The sequence below is a fragment of the Dermatophagoides pteronyssinus genome, unplaced genomic scaffold, assembly GCF_027571235.1.
Source record: "Dermatophagoides pteronyssinus isolate colony J.1.1.1.1 unplaced genomic scaffold, Derpt_VIB-CSIC_2022.12 sq0009, whole genome shotgun sequence".
Classification (NCBI taxonomy): Eukaryota; Metazoa; Arthropoda; class Arachnida; order Sarcoptiformes; family Pyroglyphidae; genus Dermatophagoides; species Dermatophagoides pteronyssinus.
Window position 1 is genome coordinate 711,372 of NW_027461533.1, and position 13,970 is coordinate 725,341.

General features: G+C 29.8%; 6 protein-coding genes and 1 long non-coding RNA gene across 7 annotated transcripts; 1 reads left to right on the plus strand and 6 right to left on the minus strand.

The window, feature by feature from the left end:
- Nucleotides 1-424: 424 nt before the first annotated feature.
- Nucleotides 425-1,080, minus strand: LOC142645298 (uncharacterized). Its single transcript, XR_012846449.1, has 3 exons — nt 884-1,080; nt 613-795; nt 425-531 (listed from the first exon to the last, which is right to left on the minus strand). It is a non-coding gene; the product is annotated as an uncharacterized LOC142645298 (long non-coding RNA).
- Nucleotides 1,081-1,843: 763 nt separating this feature from the next.
- Nucleotides 1,844-3,233, minus strand: LOC142645334 (reticulocalbin-1-like). Its single transcript, XM_075821346.1, has 2 exons — nt 2,487-3,233; nt 1,844-2,425 (listed from the first exon to the last, which is right to left on the minus strand). Exons 1-2 carry the CDS (start codon nt 3,231-3,233, stop codon nt 2,141-2,143), a joined length of 1,032 nt encoding a protein of 343 aa, XP_075677461.1. The 3' UTR covers nt 1,844-2,140.
- Nucleotides 3,234-3,722: 489 nt separating this feature from the next.
- Nucleotides 3,723-5,930, minus strand: Arp3 (Actin-related protein 3). Its single transcript, XM_075821345.1, has 4 exons — nt 5,374-5,930; nt 5,133-5,313; nt 4,333-5,058; nt 3,723-4,274 (listed from the first exon to the last, which is right to left on the minus strand). Exons 1-4 carry the CDS (start codon nt 5,415-5,417, stop codon nt 3,969-3,971), a joined length of 1,257 nt encoding a protein of 418 aa, XP_075677460.1. The 5' UTR covers nt 5,418-5,930; the 3' UTR covers nt 3,723-3,968.
- A 308-nt stretch (nt 5,931-6,238) lies between these two features.
- On the plus strand, nt 6,239-9,862 carry LysRS (Lysyl-tRNA synthetase). The gene has a single exon (XM_027346156.2). The coding sequence runs from the start codon at nt 6,239-6,241 to the stop codon at nt 8,165-8,167; it is 1,929 nt and encodes a 642-aa protein (XP_027201957.2). The 3' UTR covers nt 8,168-9,862.
- Tim10 (translocase of inner membrane 10) lies at nt 8,242-8,642 on the minus strand. Its single transcript, XM_027346160.2, has one exon. The coding sequence runs from the start codon at nt 8,640-8,642 to the stop codon at nt 8,325-8,327; it is 318 nt and encodes a 105-aa protein (XP_027201961.2). The 3' UTR covers nt 8,242-8,324.
- cold (coiled) lies at nt 9,088-10,138 on the minus strand. The gene is made up of 5 exons (XM_027346158.2): nt 9,954-10,138; nt 9,734-9,862; nt 9,590-9,654; nt 9,408-9,521; nt 9,088-9,339 (listed from the first exon to the last, which is right to left on the minus strand). The coding sequence occupies exons 1-5, from the start codon at nt 10,000-10,002 to the stop codon at nt 9,250-9,252; spliced, it is 447 nt and encodes a 148-aa protein (XP_027201959.2). The 5' UTR covers nt 10,003-10,138; the 3' UTR covers nt 9,088-9,249.
- A 108-nt stretch (nt 10,139-10,246) lies between these two features.
- LOC113795919 (uncharacterized) lies at nt 10,247-10,958 on the minus strand. The gene is made up of 2 exons (XM_027346157.2): nt 10,832-10,958; nt 10,247-10,763 (listed from the first exon to the last, which is right to left on the minus strand). The coding sequence occupies exons 1-2, from the start codon at nt 10,887-10,889 to the stop codon at nt 10,357-10,359; spliced, it is 465 nt and encodes a 154-aa protein (XP_027201958.2). The 5' UTR covers nt 10,890-10,958; the 3' UTR covers nt 10,247-10,356.
- Nucleotides 10,959-13,970: the final 3,012 nt, after the last annotated feature.

Consider the following 13,970-nt stretch of genomic DNA (forward strand, 5'->3'; position numbering starts at 1 on the left):
ATTCATTGAAGAAAGAAAAAGAAAAAATTCGGTTATTAGAAGCAAGGTCAAATAATCATAATCGATCGATCGATATATTTTGAACAATAATCAAAATTAAATCGGAAATATCTGACCATGATAATCAAGTTGTATTACTGTGTTTGTTGTTGTTGTTGTTGATTATTGTTCGAATTTTCTGGAATCAAAATAAATTTTGAAAGTAAATAAACAATCATCATCATCAACCATTTCATGTGGAAATTTCAATCAAAACGAACATATGAATTTGTCATAAGAATTGATCATTTCAATTGAATGCAATGCACACACACACAATGAAATTATCCATTGACAAACAACAAACAACAAAAAACACAAATCCATTGTCAATATGACAACAATCCTTTTTTTTCTTCGTTTTTGTTATGGATTTGATTTATATAAAAAAAGATGAATATAAATGAATTTCAAAAAAATGAAGAAGATTGAGGAAATCAGGGTGTGAAATACAATAATAATGATGATGATGATGATGGTCGACCAGGTAGACTATAAATTTTGAAAAAGTGGAAAGTTTATTTTACACCTCACTTTTTTTCTTTCTTTTTTGGTATCATCATACAAACAAACCTTTTTATTTTGGTTGTTGTTGTTAAAGTTATCCATTAAGTTAGCCATTTGTTTGTTTGTTTGATTTGATTCGGGATAATGGAACAAACTTTTTATTTGAATTGATCACTATGTGTGTGTGTGTTCAACATCGTTTCTAAAAATGGATTGTGATCGAAAACCATCCAACCAAGTGGTTTGTATCTTGGTTATTGTGAAAACATAAGAAAAGGGGAAAAAAAGAGTGAAATTTTTATCGAAAATAAAATTACCATATAAATTATTGGCTTACATTTGAAGATTTTTTTTGTTTTTGTTTGGTTATATAACCAGACCAAAAAACAAAAACAAATTCAACAAGTTGTTGTTCAATATCCCATAAACATCCCATCATGTGATGATGATAATTCAAAAATTTCGCAATTATCATTGAAAAAAAAATGGTCAAACAAAAACAAAACCAAACCAAATGGAACTCACAACCAAAAAAAAAAAAAAAAAAAAAAAAACAGAAAATTCGAATGGAACAACCTGTTTAATCAATTCGATATATCGATTGTCAAAACAAAACAATCGTTCATCGTTTTTTTTGGTTTTTTTTTGTTCTTGGAAATCTGTTTTTTGAATTCATCATTTAATGGGATATTTTTCTTTTGAAAAAAAATGTTTGATAATTTTTCCAATTAATTTCCAACAAGAAGATCTAATTTATTTTTTATTTTTTCTTCTAAAATCATTGAACAAGTTTTTTTTTCGCATTACAAAGCACAAGTTCAAGGTTGCTTCTTAAACGAGGTTCGTTGAACTTAACTGTTATGATAATTATATTAGAAACTAAAGTGTAATCAATGTTTTTTTTCGAGAATTTCTGGTTTTAATACGATCATTTTTTTGCTCAAAATAAAATATAAGATTGCTAAAGGGCATCTAATGAGAATTAATTAGCATCGAATTTTTGAAAAATTGATTGGAAAATTTCTTCGAAAAAAATAGATTTTTTTTGGCTCAAATAAACAAAAGGATTCAATTTTTTTTATTAAGGTGAATAAGGAAATGAATGAAAAAAAAATTTATAATTTTTTTCATATTTGATAGTCAAGTTAGGTTAGGTTAGGTTGATGACTATGACTGTGATTTATAGTTCAGTGAGGTTAGGTTGATGACTTGAAAGAAAAATTTGGAATTTTGGCATATACTCAATAGATGTCGCAAAGTTATCACACAATTGCATTTTGCATTGAAATAAATTGAATTTTTTAAAAAATTTTGTTTTTATTTAAATTTTTTGTTAAAAAAAGATTGCAAAAAGAAAAGAAAAGTTGCCATTTAGTAAAGTGTAACCATCGGTTTTTTGAAGGGAAGAAAGAGTTGTGAAAAAAATAAATCAGTGTGAACATTTGTTTTGTTTAAAAATTATCACAATCAAATAATTTGGTAGAAGAAAAGATTTTGAGTTTTTTGGATAAAATTTCGTTTGTTTGTTTATTTAATTTCCTGGCAGCTAGATAGATTGGTCAGAAAACGAATGAATTGAATTGAATTGATCATTTTAGAATTCATCATGTGAAGAAGCAGTTGTTGCGGATTCAGCACCAGCATTTGAATATTGTCTCCACATTTCACCCGGTATTAAACTTAAAAAATATTGATTATTTTGTAATAATTCTTTTTCATTTAATTTTTGATCATGATCATTATCAGTATCTTGTATCATACGTTGTGATTCAGCTTCATGACGATCAAAATTTGGTATAAGCCATTCAGTTAATTCATTCATACAAAGATTACCATCTTTATTTTTATCCAGATATGTTTGAAATTGTGATTGATGATTCTACACAATAAATGAAAAAAAAAGAATGAGAAAAGATTTTCATTCATTCCAATTGACTTACCGATTCGAAATTTGGATCTTGTTTATCTTGTTCAGGTGAAACTTCATTCATATGTTTCATATATTCTTCCAAAGTAATTTCTTTATTACCATTAATATCCATATCTTCCATTGCTTCTTCAACCAACAAATGTTTAGTATGTTCAGATTCTTCTGGATGTAAAAAAAATTTAAATTCTTCTTTTATTAAAACAGTATCATTATTTTTATCAGCATATTTCCAACGACGTTCAGCACGTTTTAACATTATAAAATATGTTTTAAAATTTGGATCATCCGATTTGTATTCATCGATATTTGCATCCGTTTGATATGCTTTGACAACATCATCAGTATATGTTGAATTCAAATAATGATCCCATGATAATGCTTCTTTTTTTTCTGGATCATATGATTCCCAACTATGTACTTCTTGTAATGGTGGTGAATAATATAACCATTGTTGTTCAACATTATCATTAATTAAATTATTATGTATTTTATCTAACCATTGTTTCAATTCATCCGAATCAACTTGTTTATCATTATTATTATCAATCATTTCAAATACTTTAATCAACATTTTGTTTATATCATCTTGATTTGGTTGTTGATATGGTGGTGGAATTTGACTTTCATGAAAATGATGATCATCATTTTCCGATCTAATATGATGATCAGAATCTTGTTGTTGTTCTTGACATACGACCAACGTTGTGATCATCCATAAAAAGATGACAAGTGAGCAGTATTTGTTCATCATCGTCATTTAAACTTTTTAAAAAAAGAAGAAATTCTGAGAAGAAAAAAAAATTCAAACAGGAAGAAAAAAACGAAACGAAAATGAAACAAGTCACACGAGAATCTTACACACAATATTAGTCGACGTGTAAAAAACGAATTCAACGTTGTCGATGTGTATGAATGAATTCAGATTTTGTTTTTGCTTTTTTGATTTTATTTAGTTACGCATAAACATTATCAACAACAACATCCATATGCCATCACCATCATCATCATTATCAACGTCAGACGACAAGCCAAGCAAGCAAGCAAAAAAAACCGGTCATCATTCTGTGCACACATGCGTGATTCGAAAACTAAATTCATTCTTGAAAAAAATCATTGCACTCTCCGAATATTCGAATGTTATGAGAATTCGAACGTTATTCATTCGAATGTTTACATTATCGGACGATTTTTCTTGGTTGAAACTTTGAAACTTCAAAACTTCCAAAATAAACATCAAAAGACCGAATTGAATGAAAAGAAAGTAATGAATGATTTTTTTTTGTTTTCTTAAATAATGGATTATTCTTCAAATAGGATACACTTTACAATAATAATAAAAACTTTTTTTTTCTGAATTTTTTTTTTTTTTTTTGGACAAAAATGAATTGTTTTTCTCTCTGATTAAATGTGATTGATACATGCCAAAAAAAAAAGAAGTAGCGGGGAAAAAATTACGAAACGATTTTTCATATATTATAAATTAAAATGATCATTATGTCATTGTACCAAAAACAGGATTATGGCGACAAATTGATGGTCCATATTCTTCATATTGTGATTTTGTATGGCAAACTGAATAGAATTCTGGTGTTGATGCAAGCATAGAACCACCAAACCAAACAGCATAACGTTGCATATTATGTGATACAACTTGTACATCGATTGGTGTTGGATTTAGACGTCCTTGACTTAATTGATAACTTAATTTCATTCGTTGATTAACTAAACGTTGAATATCACGTTGTAGACGACGATCAAAATCTTTGAACATTGTTGAACCACCGGATAAAACGATATTCTATGGGAAAAGAATGTTACAACAAATGGAATTCAAAAATATTCAAAAAACAACTTACCTTATAAAGTGGTCGTCGTACATCGATCGGACAATTTTGAATACAAGTATCAACAATATCCGACAATGATGTGACAAAATCAGGATTGGCAATCTCGGGATTGAAAAAAACTTCAGGTCCAAGAAAACGTTCAAAACCGACATCAACTTCGAACGGTTGTTTCGTTATTGCAGTTATGCCCGTATATTTTTTAATCCATTTTGATTGATTTTTATCATATTTTTCAAATTCTTTGGCAATATCAGGACATACATAACAGAAACGTTCTTTGATCGCTTTAGCCGTTTCTAATGATTGTTCAGCCGGTATACCGAATTCTCTTTCTCTAAGTAAATTCTGTATAAAATATGTAATATTACGTCCAGCAATCGGAATGTGTTTAATACAGCTTCCAATAATATAACCTTCAGCAACCGGAATACAATGTGTAACACCATCACCTGAATCGATAACAATTCCAGTTAATGTTCGTTCACCAACTTGTCGATTAGTCCATGAAGCTGCTAATGCTAATACAGCTTGTACAGCAATATATAATCCAGGCACATTAAATGTTTCAAACATAATTTCGGCAGTATATTCACGATTTTCTGGTGTATTCAATGGTGGTTCAGTTAATAGAAAATAATGATCTTCAGGTTCTGCACGTAAATATTTGAATATACATTGTTCCCAATAACGTTCCATTAGATCCCAATCTTCAACAATTCCATGACGAATTGGATACTGGATTTCGTTGATCAAAAAAATTAAAAATTATTACTATTTTGTCAATAATCTCAATGAAAAAAACTTAATACCTTTACTGAATATCCAGTTGAATCTAATGCTTCATCACCGATAAAAAAATCTAAATCATCAACACCACGTGCTAAACGTCTTGATGCTTGATCACCAACTTTTGATGTTTCTTTTATAGCTATTGCTGATGGTATTATAAAATTTGGTTCACGATTACCGGAATATCCCATTTTTGTATAACTAAAAATCCGATTAATTAATAAATTTCGATAATTTCAAAAAAAAATTTTTCATACATACCCTGTTCCATTATCAATAACGATGGCAGGCGTTTGTTTTGTCATGTTTTTTTTATTCACAATTTATTGTTGAATTGAGCACAAAATTATTAAAAATATTCACGTTCCAAGTGAAGAAAAAGAATTCCAAAACAAAAAACAAAAATCAATTCAAAATCCAAATTAGATTATTACTAGGTGTGGTGATGTTTAACATTTAGTTGTTTTTACACCTGTGTAACAACAACAACAAACGAAAAAAATCGATAACGTTGTCGATTGATAACAAAAAACAGCGATTTTGATGGTGGCCGTCGTCGTCGTCAAAATTCTAACAAAAAATTGACAATGATAACAAGCAGCAATGTATCAAACAAAAGGCAAACACATCCGTTTAACTGTTTTTTTGGTAGCCAGATTTGTTTTTTTTCAATATTTTTGCTGTTGCTGATCGATTTGATTTGATTCGATAATATTGTTAACCAAATACAAAAAAAAAACAGTGTCGTCGGCATTCATTCAGATTGATTCATTCATTTCATTTCAATTCAGGGCAAAAAGCTTAGTCAGCCACATAACCAAACAACCAACAACAACAGCAGCAGCAATATCTTTTTTGGTGTTCGAATGTTTGTAATGCGCATGTCTTTAAATAATTAAACGCCCGGCCTCATTCTTTGGAGAAATTGGTTTTTGCCAATGTTATACAATGGAATTTTTTTTGTGATTTCTTCGGTCGATACTTTCAATGTATAAAAATGTATGATAAAAGTTCAATGTTGATATCCACGCGTTCATCATTTTTATATTGAGTCAGGTAATTCACGACGTTCCACATGGTCGAATTTTGAAGACAAAAATATTTTCGTTTGGTTTGGTTTGGCTGAATGTTTATTACTTTTGTACGACGAATTAGTGTACTCAATAAATTTATTGTCAATCAAAATACAAATTTAATTTCAAAATCTGAATTAATTTATCGATTACCGGCTTACATGATGAGTAGTAATTCAGATCAACAACAACCGCCGATATCATTAGGTGGTGAAGAAAAATTAAGCAAGAATGAACTGAAACGAAGATTAAAACAACAAAAATTGGAAAAAATGAAAGAAGAAAAAGCTAAATTGAAACAAAATGAACCTATGGCGGTAGCAGCAGCACAACAACAGCAAAGTCCTTCTTCAGCAACCGATAAAACAGCAAAAGTAAAAAGTGATGAAGAATTAGATCCGAATGAATATCATGAAAATCGTTCAAAAGAAATAATTGAATGGCGTGAATCGGGTGAAAATCCTTATCCACATAAATTTCATGTATCAATTTCATTGAATGATTTTATTGAAAAATATTCATCATTGAATGATGGTGAAATTCGTGATGACGTTGAAGTATCAGTTGCTGGAAGAATTTATTCAAAACGTGAATCAGGCTCAAAACTTATATTCTATGATTTGCGTGGTGAAGGAACCAAAATTCAAGTAATGGCTAATGCTCGTTATTATTTGGATGATGAAGAATTTCAACGAATAAATGGCCGTATTCATCGTGGTGATATTGTTGGTGCACTTGGTCATCCATGTAAAACGAAAAAAGGTGAATTAAGTATTATGCCGAAAAAACTTGCCCTGTTAACACCATGTTTACATATGCTGCCTAATCTTCATTATGGACTTAAAGATAAAGAAAAAAGATATCGACAACGTTATCTAGATCTTATTGTTAATGAATCAACACGTAATAAATTTGTTACACGAGCATGTGTCATTCGTTATGTTCGTGAATTTCTTGACCGAATGGGTTTTCTTGAGGTGGAAACACCAATGATGAATATGATTGCTGGTGGTGCTACAGCTAAACCATTTGTTACTCATCATAATGAATTGAATATGGATTTATTTATGCGTATTGCACCGGAATTATATTTGAAAATGTTGGTTGTTGGTGGCCTGGATCGTGTTTATGAAATTGGCCGCCAATTTCGTAATGAAGGTATCGATCTAACACATAATCCTGAATTTACTACATGTGAATTTTATATTGCTTATGCTGATTATAATGATCTAATGGAAATGGTTGAAAAAATGTTATCCGGTTTAGTATATCAATTGTATGGTAAATATGAAATATCCTATCATCCGGATGGTTCAGATTCGGAAACACCACCTGTAACAATAAGTTTTCGTCCACCATTTCGTAAAATACAAATGATGGAAGAATTAGAAAATCAATTAAATATAAAATTACCACCAGCAACTGAATTAGATCAACCTGAAGCAAATAAATTATTATCTGATTTATGCGCAAAACATGAAATTGAATGTCCACCACCACGTACAAGTGCTCGTTTATTAGATAAATTAGTTGGTCATTTTATTGAAGATCAAATTATTCATCCAACTTTCATAACTGAACATCCAATTGTTATGTCACCATTATCGAAATATCATCGTACAAAACCAGGTTTAACTGAACGTTTTGAATTATTTGTTCATCATAAAGAAATTGTTAATGGTTATACTGAATTAAATGATCCGTTTGTACAACGACAACGTTTTGAACAACAAGCACGTGATAAAGCAGCCGGTGATGATGAAGCACAATTAATTGATGAAAATTTTTGCCAGGCATTAGAATTTGGTTTACCACCAACTGGTGGTGTTGGTATTGGTATTGATCGTTTAACAATGTATCTTACGGATACAAATAATATTAAAGAAGTTTTATTTTTTCCGGCTATGAAACCAGATGATAGTGTTCGTAAAGATGGATCATTGCCGCCACAGCAACCAGCAGAATCGGAAAAATCAAAATGAGAAAAATGTATTGAAATTATGTGAATTGATTATAATTAATTAATTATTAAAGTCAATATGATCCCAAAAAAAAGTTTGACGAGAATTCTATATTTATTTCATTCATTCATTCTAAATTAGAAATATTGGCTATTTGATTTAAAAGAAAAAACATTGATTATTTGGTCTGCATTTGTTGTTGTTGTAACAATTGTTGTTGTTCTTGTTGTAATTTTTTTGCCGCTTCTTCATCCATATGTGATAATGAATTTAATTTTTTACCAATTTTATCATGTATATCTAAATATTTTGCTACACAACGATCAATACAAACTGATTCACCTTTACTTAATTCAGAATCTTTATATTTACGAACAATACATTTTAGACGACATGCACGTGTCATACGATTATACATATCGGCAACCATTTCAACTTCTAATTCATTGATTATTTGCATTTTAGATGGATCAAGATTAAATTGTGGTGCAGCCATGTTTTTTTTTTGATGATTTATGTTTGATGTATATTTTGAAAGTTGATTTTTGTAAATGGAACGATTTTTTTTTTATTATTTATCTTCTTCTTCAAGTTTTTGTCGAATTTTTTCCCGTACTTTTATTGCTTCATCACGATCAATAAAATAACCACTTTTAATGTAAACAAAACTGGCAATACCAAATGAACCGAAAAATAGCCTTGGATTTAGTAGAATGAAATGGTTGTTAGACAAGATTCAGAAGATCAACAACAAGAAAAAACACTTACCAGCCCAGAAAGATTTTCTGATGTGTACCCAATGGCATTCGTTACCGTAAATGCGAATGAAGATAAGAAGAAAAATGTAAATTTTAAACTTTTTTTGATGAAATCAAAATCCGAAAAAAAAATTGTTAGAAAAATTCGCGAAGCACATGTGAAGCCCAGAATAACAACATTCATAAATGTCGTTCATTCATTCGAACGAAATTTTTTTTATTCATTTTCATTTTCATTTTTCAAAAAAATTAAATTTAAAAAATTGCAAAAAAAAGACTGTTTTAAATTAATGCATGATTAATTACAAAATATGAATTTCTTTGGTTATCGATGATTGATTATGGCTATCTAAAATAATATCTTTGTAAGATTATAAAGGCAGCAATCGACATACTAATAACGACCATATTGCCATTGATTGTTGATGTTCCAAGCTAAAATGTTTGAACGGAAAAAATGAAATCAAAAAATATTAAGAGGAAACGATAATTTAACTGCTTACGGTAACATAATAATTACAACGATCACCAGTACAACATTCAACACATTCCCAATCATTATACCAAATACGATCACAACGACGACTTGAATTTTTACTTGCTTCTTGACATTGTGACTATGTGGAGGAAAAAATATTGTTGAAAAATCAAACAAAGTTTAATCAAGAACAGAAAATCATTTTACCAATGTTGCACATTTTTTCGATATATAATATTGTTTCTGTCCAGTTGGATCCCAATAAGGTGTACCTATGTGTTTTTTAAAAAAATAGATTATTTCATTTGCGGAAAATCAAAAAACACAACAAACAAACAAACAAACACTTACTTCCCCATCGTACAATAGTCATACAGCTATTATCATCTAAATTACAAGTACGAACAGTACGAATACATTTACCATTATTATCATCTTGATCTTTACAAACATAACATTCATAACTTGAAACAAATGTTACTTATTTTGACCATTTGTAATAAAGAAAAATCATAAAAAAATCAATTGGATTCAAACGAAGGGTTAATTAACTAATATAAAAAAAACTTACAATAAAAATTACAAAAAATTACAAATAGCAACAGGTAATTAGAATCCATAATGGCCAATCATTTAATGTATTGATTGATGTCAAACACATCCACACATTACATCAGATATAAACAAACGCATCAAAATCAAAGAAATTGATGCACTCAACAAAAGCAAGGTAGGTAGGCAGGTAAACCTGAACACACACACACACGAAGTGAATGAAATTGTTCAACTGCTGCACCTGCCACCAGGTAAACAACAACAAAAAAAGAGAATAATGGTTGTTGTTGTCATAGTAACTTGTTTGCTTCTTTTTTTTTTTTGATTTCAGGTAAAGATTGATTTTATTTTGATTGAATTCAAACAAACAAAACGTTAAAAAACAAACTTTTGGATGCTGAAATCTGAAATTCGGATGTTTACATTTCAATAACCAATATACCATTACTGCCATTTTTACCATCATGATCACTACCGCCGCCACTGCTACCATGATTGCTACCGCCGCCACCGCTGCCATGATTATTACTACCGCCGCCACCGCTTCCATGATCATTACCGCCGCCACCGCTACCATGATTATTACTACCGCCGCCACCGCTTCCATGATCATTACCACCGCCACCGCTTCCATGATTTTCCGATTCATTTTCCGTTGATCCGATTAATATTTTTCGTATACCAATTCGTAATGGAATTTCCTGACCAGTTTGTTTATTTGTAACCAAAATATTTGGTAAATTTACTGCACTTTGTGCTGGTAATGCACGACCATTAATCAAAACCATTATATCTTGATAATTATCTGGTCGGGCAAATCTGCTTCCTGTTTTTTTTCAAAAAAAAGAGAAATTTTCAAGAAAATCTTTTTCAGGAAATTTCCAGGGAACTTACCGTTGATTCCTGAACTGAATAGGAAAAATATGATAATCAATGCAAATTTCATTTTCATTTTTTGTTTTTGTTTTTGGATTTTTCACTTTTGATTTTCGAAATTGAAATTGATAAAAAACAAAAAATCATTAACAAGCTTGCTATTTATATAGCAAAATCAAATTCAATTTGATTTTTTTGTTTTGTTTTTACCGAATCGATTTATCAATCATTTATCAGTATATTTACCTAACGAGAGAAAAAAAATTGAAATTTTATAGGCAGGTGGTGTGGTTATGGATAATAATTGGATATTTTTTTCGGTTTGAAAACCAAAAAAAAAAAAAACTAATTAAAAAAACTGAATTTTGAACAACAAAAAATTTGAAACATTTTTCCATCCAAAAGATGGCGCCTGGTGGATAAGAATTTTGAATTTTCGAAATTTTTGAAAATTCCAATAAAAAAAATTAAAAAGGAAAATTCATCATTTGATTTTTTATATTTACTGTCTGTGTGTAATTAGCTTTGAACATTATATATGGTTTATAAGTTAATTATCATCTTATGTTTCAGGTATTTGAAAGGTGGTTCCTTTCTTCTATTGATGATGATGATGATGATAATTAATCTTCATCATCATCGACACACCACTTCAACCACCACCATTCAAAGGAAGATTAGAGAAGAAACGACGACGACGAAGGTTGAAAAAAGAAGAAGATCCTTTTTTAAAATAATTTTCCAAATAATGAATATTCCTTTATTTGTAAATATAGGTAATACAGGTAATTTGTAATAAATTGACCCATAGAACAAAAAATGGAAACATTATTATTATTATTATTGGTGGTGGTAATCTTTCAATGAATGAAAAAGGTGAGAGAGGGAGAATTGCGCTTGTCGGAATATATCCTCTATTCTTATTTTTTTGGTTTTTCAGTTTTTCTGGTTCTTTTGTTTGACCAGCAAGCAAGGAAAAAAAAAGAAAGTGTGAGGTCTATTTTCACACAAAACGTCCAAATCTTTCATTTTAGTCAAGTTTTTTTTTGAAAAACACCGCCACAATATATACCCAATATACCGACGATAATAGATCGAACAAGACGACGGTCATTCTTTTCTTTTCTTTTGTTTGTTTGTTTGTTTGTTGTTGTTATGGAAGAATTTTTTTCCCAATCTCTTCAATATCGATCTCTCTAATCGATATATATATAGAGGTACATATTTCAACCAAACAAACAGGGGGAAAAAAATAGGCGACGATCTTGGTGGTCATCATCATCATCGAATCATCATCATAATATACCAAACATGTTTTTCTAATACAGAATGTCTCTTCAACAACAACAACATTTGCCAGGTAAAACATAACATAATCAAACAACAACAAACATATTTTTCTTACAGCTCTTTTAGTCACGTTTTTTATCATTTCTTTAAAATAAAAAATTCAAATACACAAACAATCGATATATCGATTATTACGACCATCATCATCCGTTATCTATACCTATCTGTGTGTATATAAAAAGGTGTATATATTTGATTTTCATTAATAAATTGTTTCTGTAACCGGTGTTTTCTGCTTCTGCTGCTGCTGCCGGCTATTATAACCTTTGTCGGCATTTTTTTGTTTTATTTTGTTTTGCTTCCTTCTCATTCTTCATCTGCTTTATCATTATCATCATCCAGTGTTGTATTTATAATCGATTATTAGTTGGGTATCGATAGTCTAATAGTTTTCAGAGAAAGAGAGAGAGAAAAAGATGGATTATCAATGATATATGTTATAATTTTCATAGCAGTAATTTTCTCTCGTTTCGTTTCGTTTCCCATAATAGTTATGAATGAAATGAATATTTGAATATTTCAAAGTCTATTATTTGTAGATTTTTTTTCTCCATAGAAAAAATATATTCCTTTTCTAAATACCAGCACAAACACACACACACACATTTCGCGCTTCTGTGTTTAGACTAATATCACCTTTTACCTGAAAAGAATTTTTGATTTTCGTTCAAACGTTTTCGGTAATATAGAGTTCATCATCATCATTATAATCATATATCTTTCATTTGCACACACACAAGGGTAGAAATAGTCCGATTCTTTGATATTTGTTTTTTTTTTTTGTTGTTTGGTTGTTGATCATTGGAATGTACCATCATCATCCTTGATGATGATCTTTCTGAAGAAAAGAAAAGAAAAAAAACCATTTCTAATGTGAATATCACGAATATGATCACGATGTTTGATTTGATTTTCTGGATTTTCAAATTGATCTTGATCTTGAACACTAACTTAATAATCATCATCAGTAGTATTATTAACACTGTGGACTACAACAACAAAATGATAGTGATGATGAGACCACAAGAAAAAGTCAATTACAGGCTTTGATGATTACAAATCCGGATGGTGGTACCCGAAAAACTCTCCCCCCTCAACCAAACACCAAACAAAAAAGCGTTGATGTCTTCATTAAGATTTTTTTTGGCCACGTTTTTTTTCTTCATTTGGCCATCAAAGATGATCGGTCATGGTCTTTGTGTCGATGATTATGATGTTTGATTCTTGATGCTTTGGCTGCCTGCCTACCTGGCTGCTGATACAATTCAATCTGCTGATTATTTTTTGCTTGAAATTCAAATTTTTCATTCAATCAGATGATTCAATCAGAAAAAAATTCAAAAATTTTTGGGTGGTCTTCTGTTGTTGATTGACTGGCTGAGGGGTTACCATCTTTGGATAAATAGCATCATCATCTGATCAAAATGAAAGAAGTCTGACCAATCAGAAATCAACATTTTTTTTTTTTTTTTTTTTGGGTAAAACTAAATGTTTGTTTGTTGTTTGATGTTGATTGTGGAAAATCTTTCGTGATCGGATCAGATTTTTTATGCATGATAATAATGATGTTGATGTTTTGTTGGATTCCTATCCTATCTATCTATCTCTGAGTTTGTTATTTAATAACTAATTCTATAAAGATGCTTATAAATGTAATGGATTTAATGGAAATGAATCATTTGGTATTCTCCATTCAATGTTTTTTGTTTGTTTGGTTGGTTGGTTGGTTGCTTGTTTGGTTAATTTAAACGAACTTTGATCTTATAGTCCACACACACACAAAATGGTTAATTCAAGAAAAAAAAAG

Excerpts from the sequence above, each read along its gene's own strand:
- LOC142645334 (XM_075821346.1), bottom strand. The coding sequence starts at position 3,233 with ATGACGATGATGAACAAATACTGCTCACTTGTCATCTTTTTATGGATG. Across the intron at positions 2,426-2,486 it reads AAGATCCAAATTTCGAATCG|AATCATCAATCACAATTTCA; the intron begins GTAAGTCAATTG and ends TTTATTGTGTAG.
- Arp3 (XM_075821345.1), bottom strand. The coding sequence starts at position 5,417 with ATGACAAAACAAACGCCTGCCATCGTTATTGATAATGGAACAGG. Across the intron at positions 5,059-5,132 it reads CAACTGGATATTCAGTAAAG|TATCCAATTCGTCATGGAAT; the intron begins GTATTAAGTTTT and ends AACGAAATCCAG. Across the intron at positions 4,275-4,332 it reads TACGACGACCACTTTATAAG|AATATCGTTTTATCCGGTGG; the intron begins GTAAGTTGTTTT and ends CTTTTCCCATAG.
- LysRS (XM_027346156.2), top strand. The coding sequence starts at position 6,239 with ATGTTTATTACTTTTGTACGACGAATTAGTGTACTCAATAAATTTATT.
- Tim10 (XM_027346160.2), bottom strand. The coding sequence starts at position 8,642 with ATGGCTGCACCACAATTTAATCTTGATCCATCTAAAATGCAAATAATC.
- cold (XM_027346158.2), bottom strand. The coding sequence starts at position 10,002 with ATGGATTCTAATTACCTGTTGCTATTTGTAATTTTTTGTAATTTTTAT. Across the intron at positions 9,863-9,953 it reads AATTTTTTGTAATTTTTATT|TAACATTTGTTTCAAGTTAT; the intron begins GTAAGTTTTTTT and ends GGTCAAAATAAG. Across the intron at positions 9,655-9,733 it reads GACTATTGTACGATGGGGAA|GTACACCTTATTGGGATCCA; the intron begins GTAAGTGTTTGT and ends AAAAACACATAG.
- LOC113795919 (XM_027346157.2), bottom strand. The coding sequence starts at position 10,889 with ATGAAAATGAAATTTGCATTGATTATCATATTTTTCCTATTCAGTTCA. Across the intron at positions 10,764-10,831 it reads ATTCAGTTCAGGAATCAACG|GAAGCAGATTTGCCCGACCA; the intron begins GTAAGTTCCCTG and ends GAAAAAAAACAG.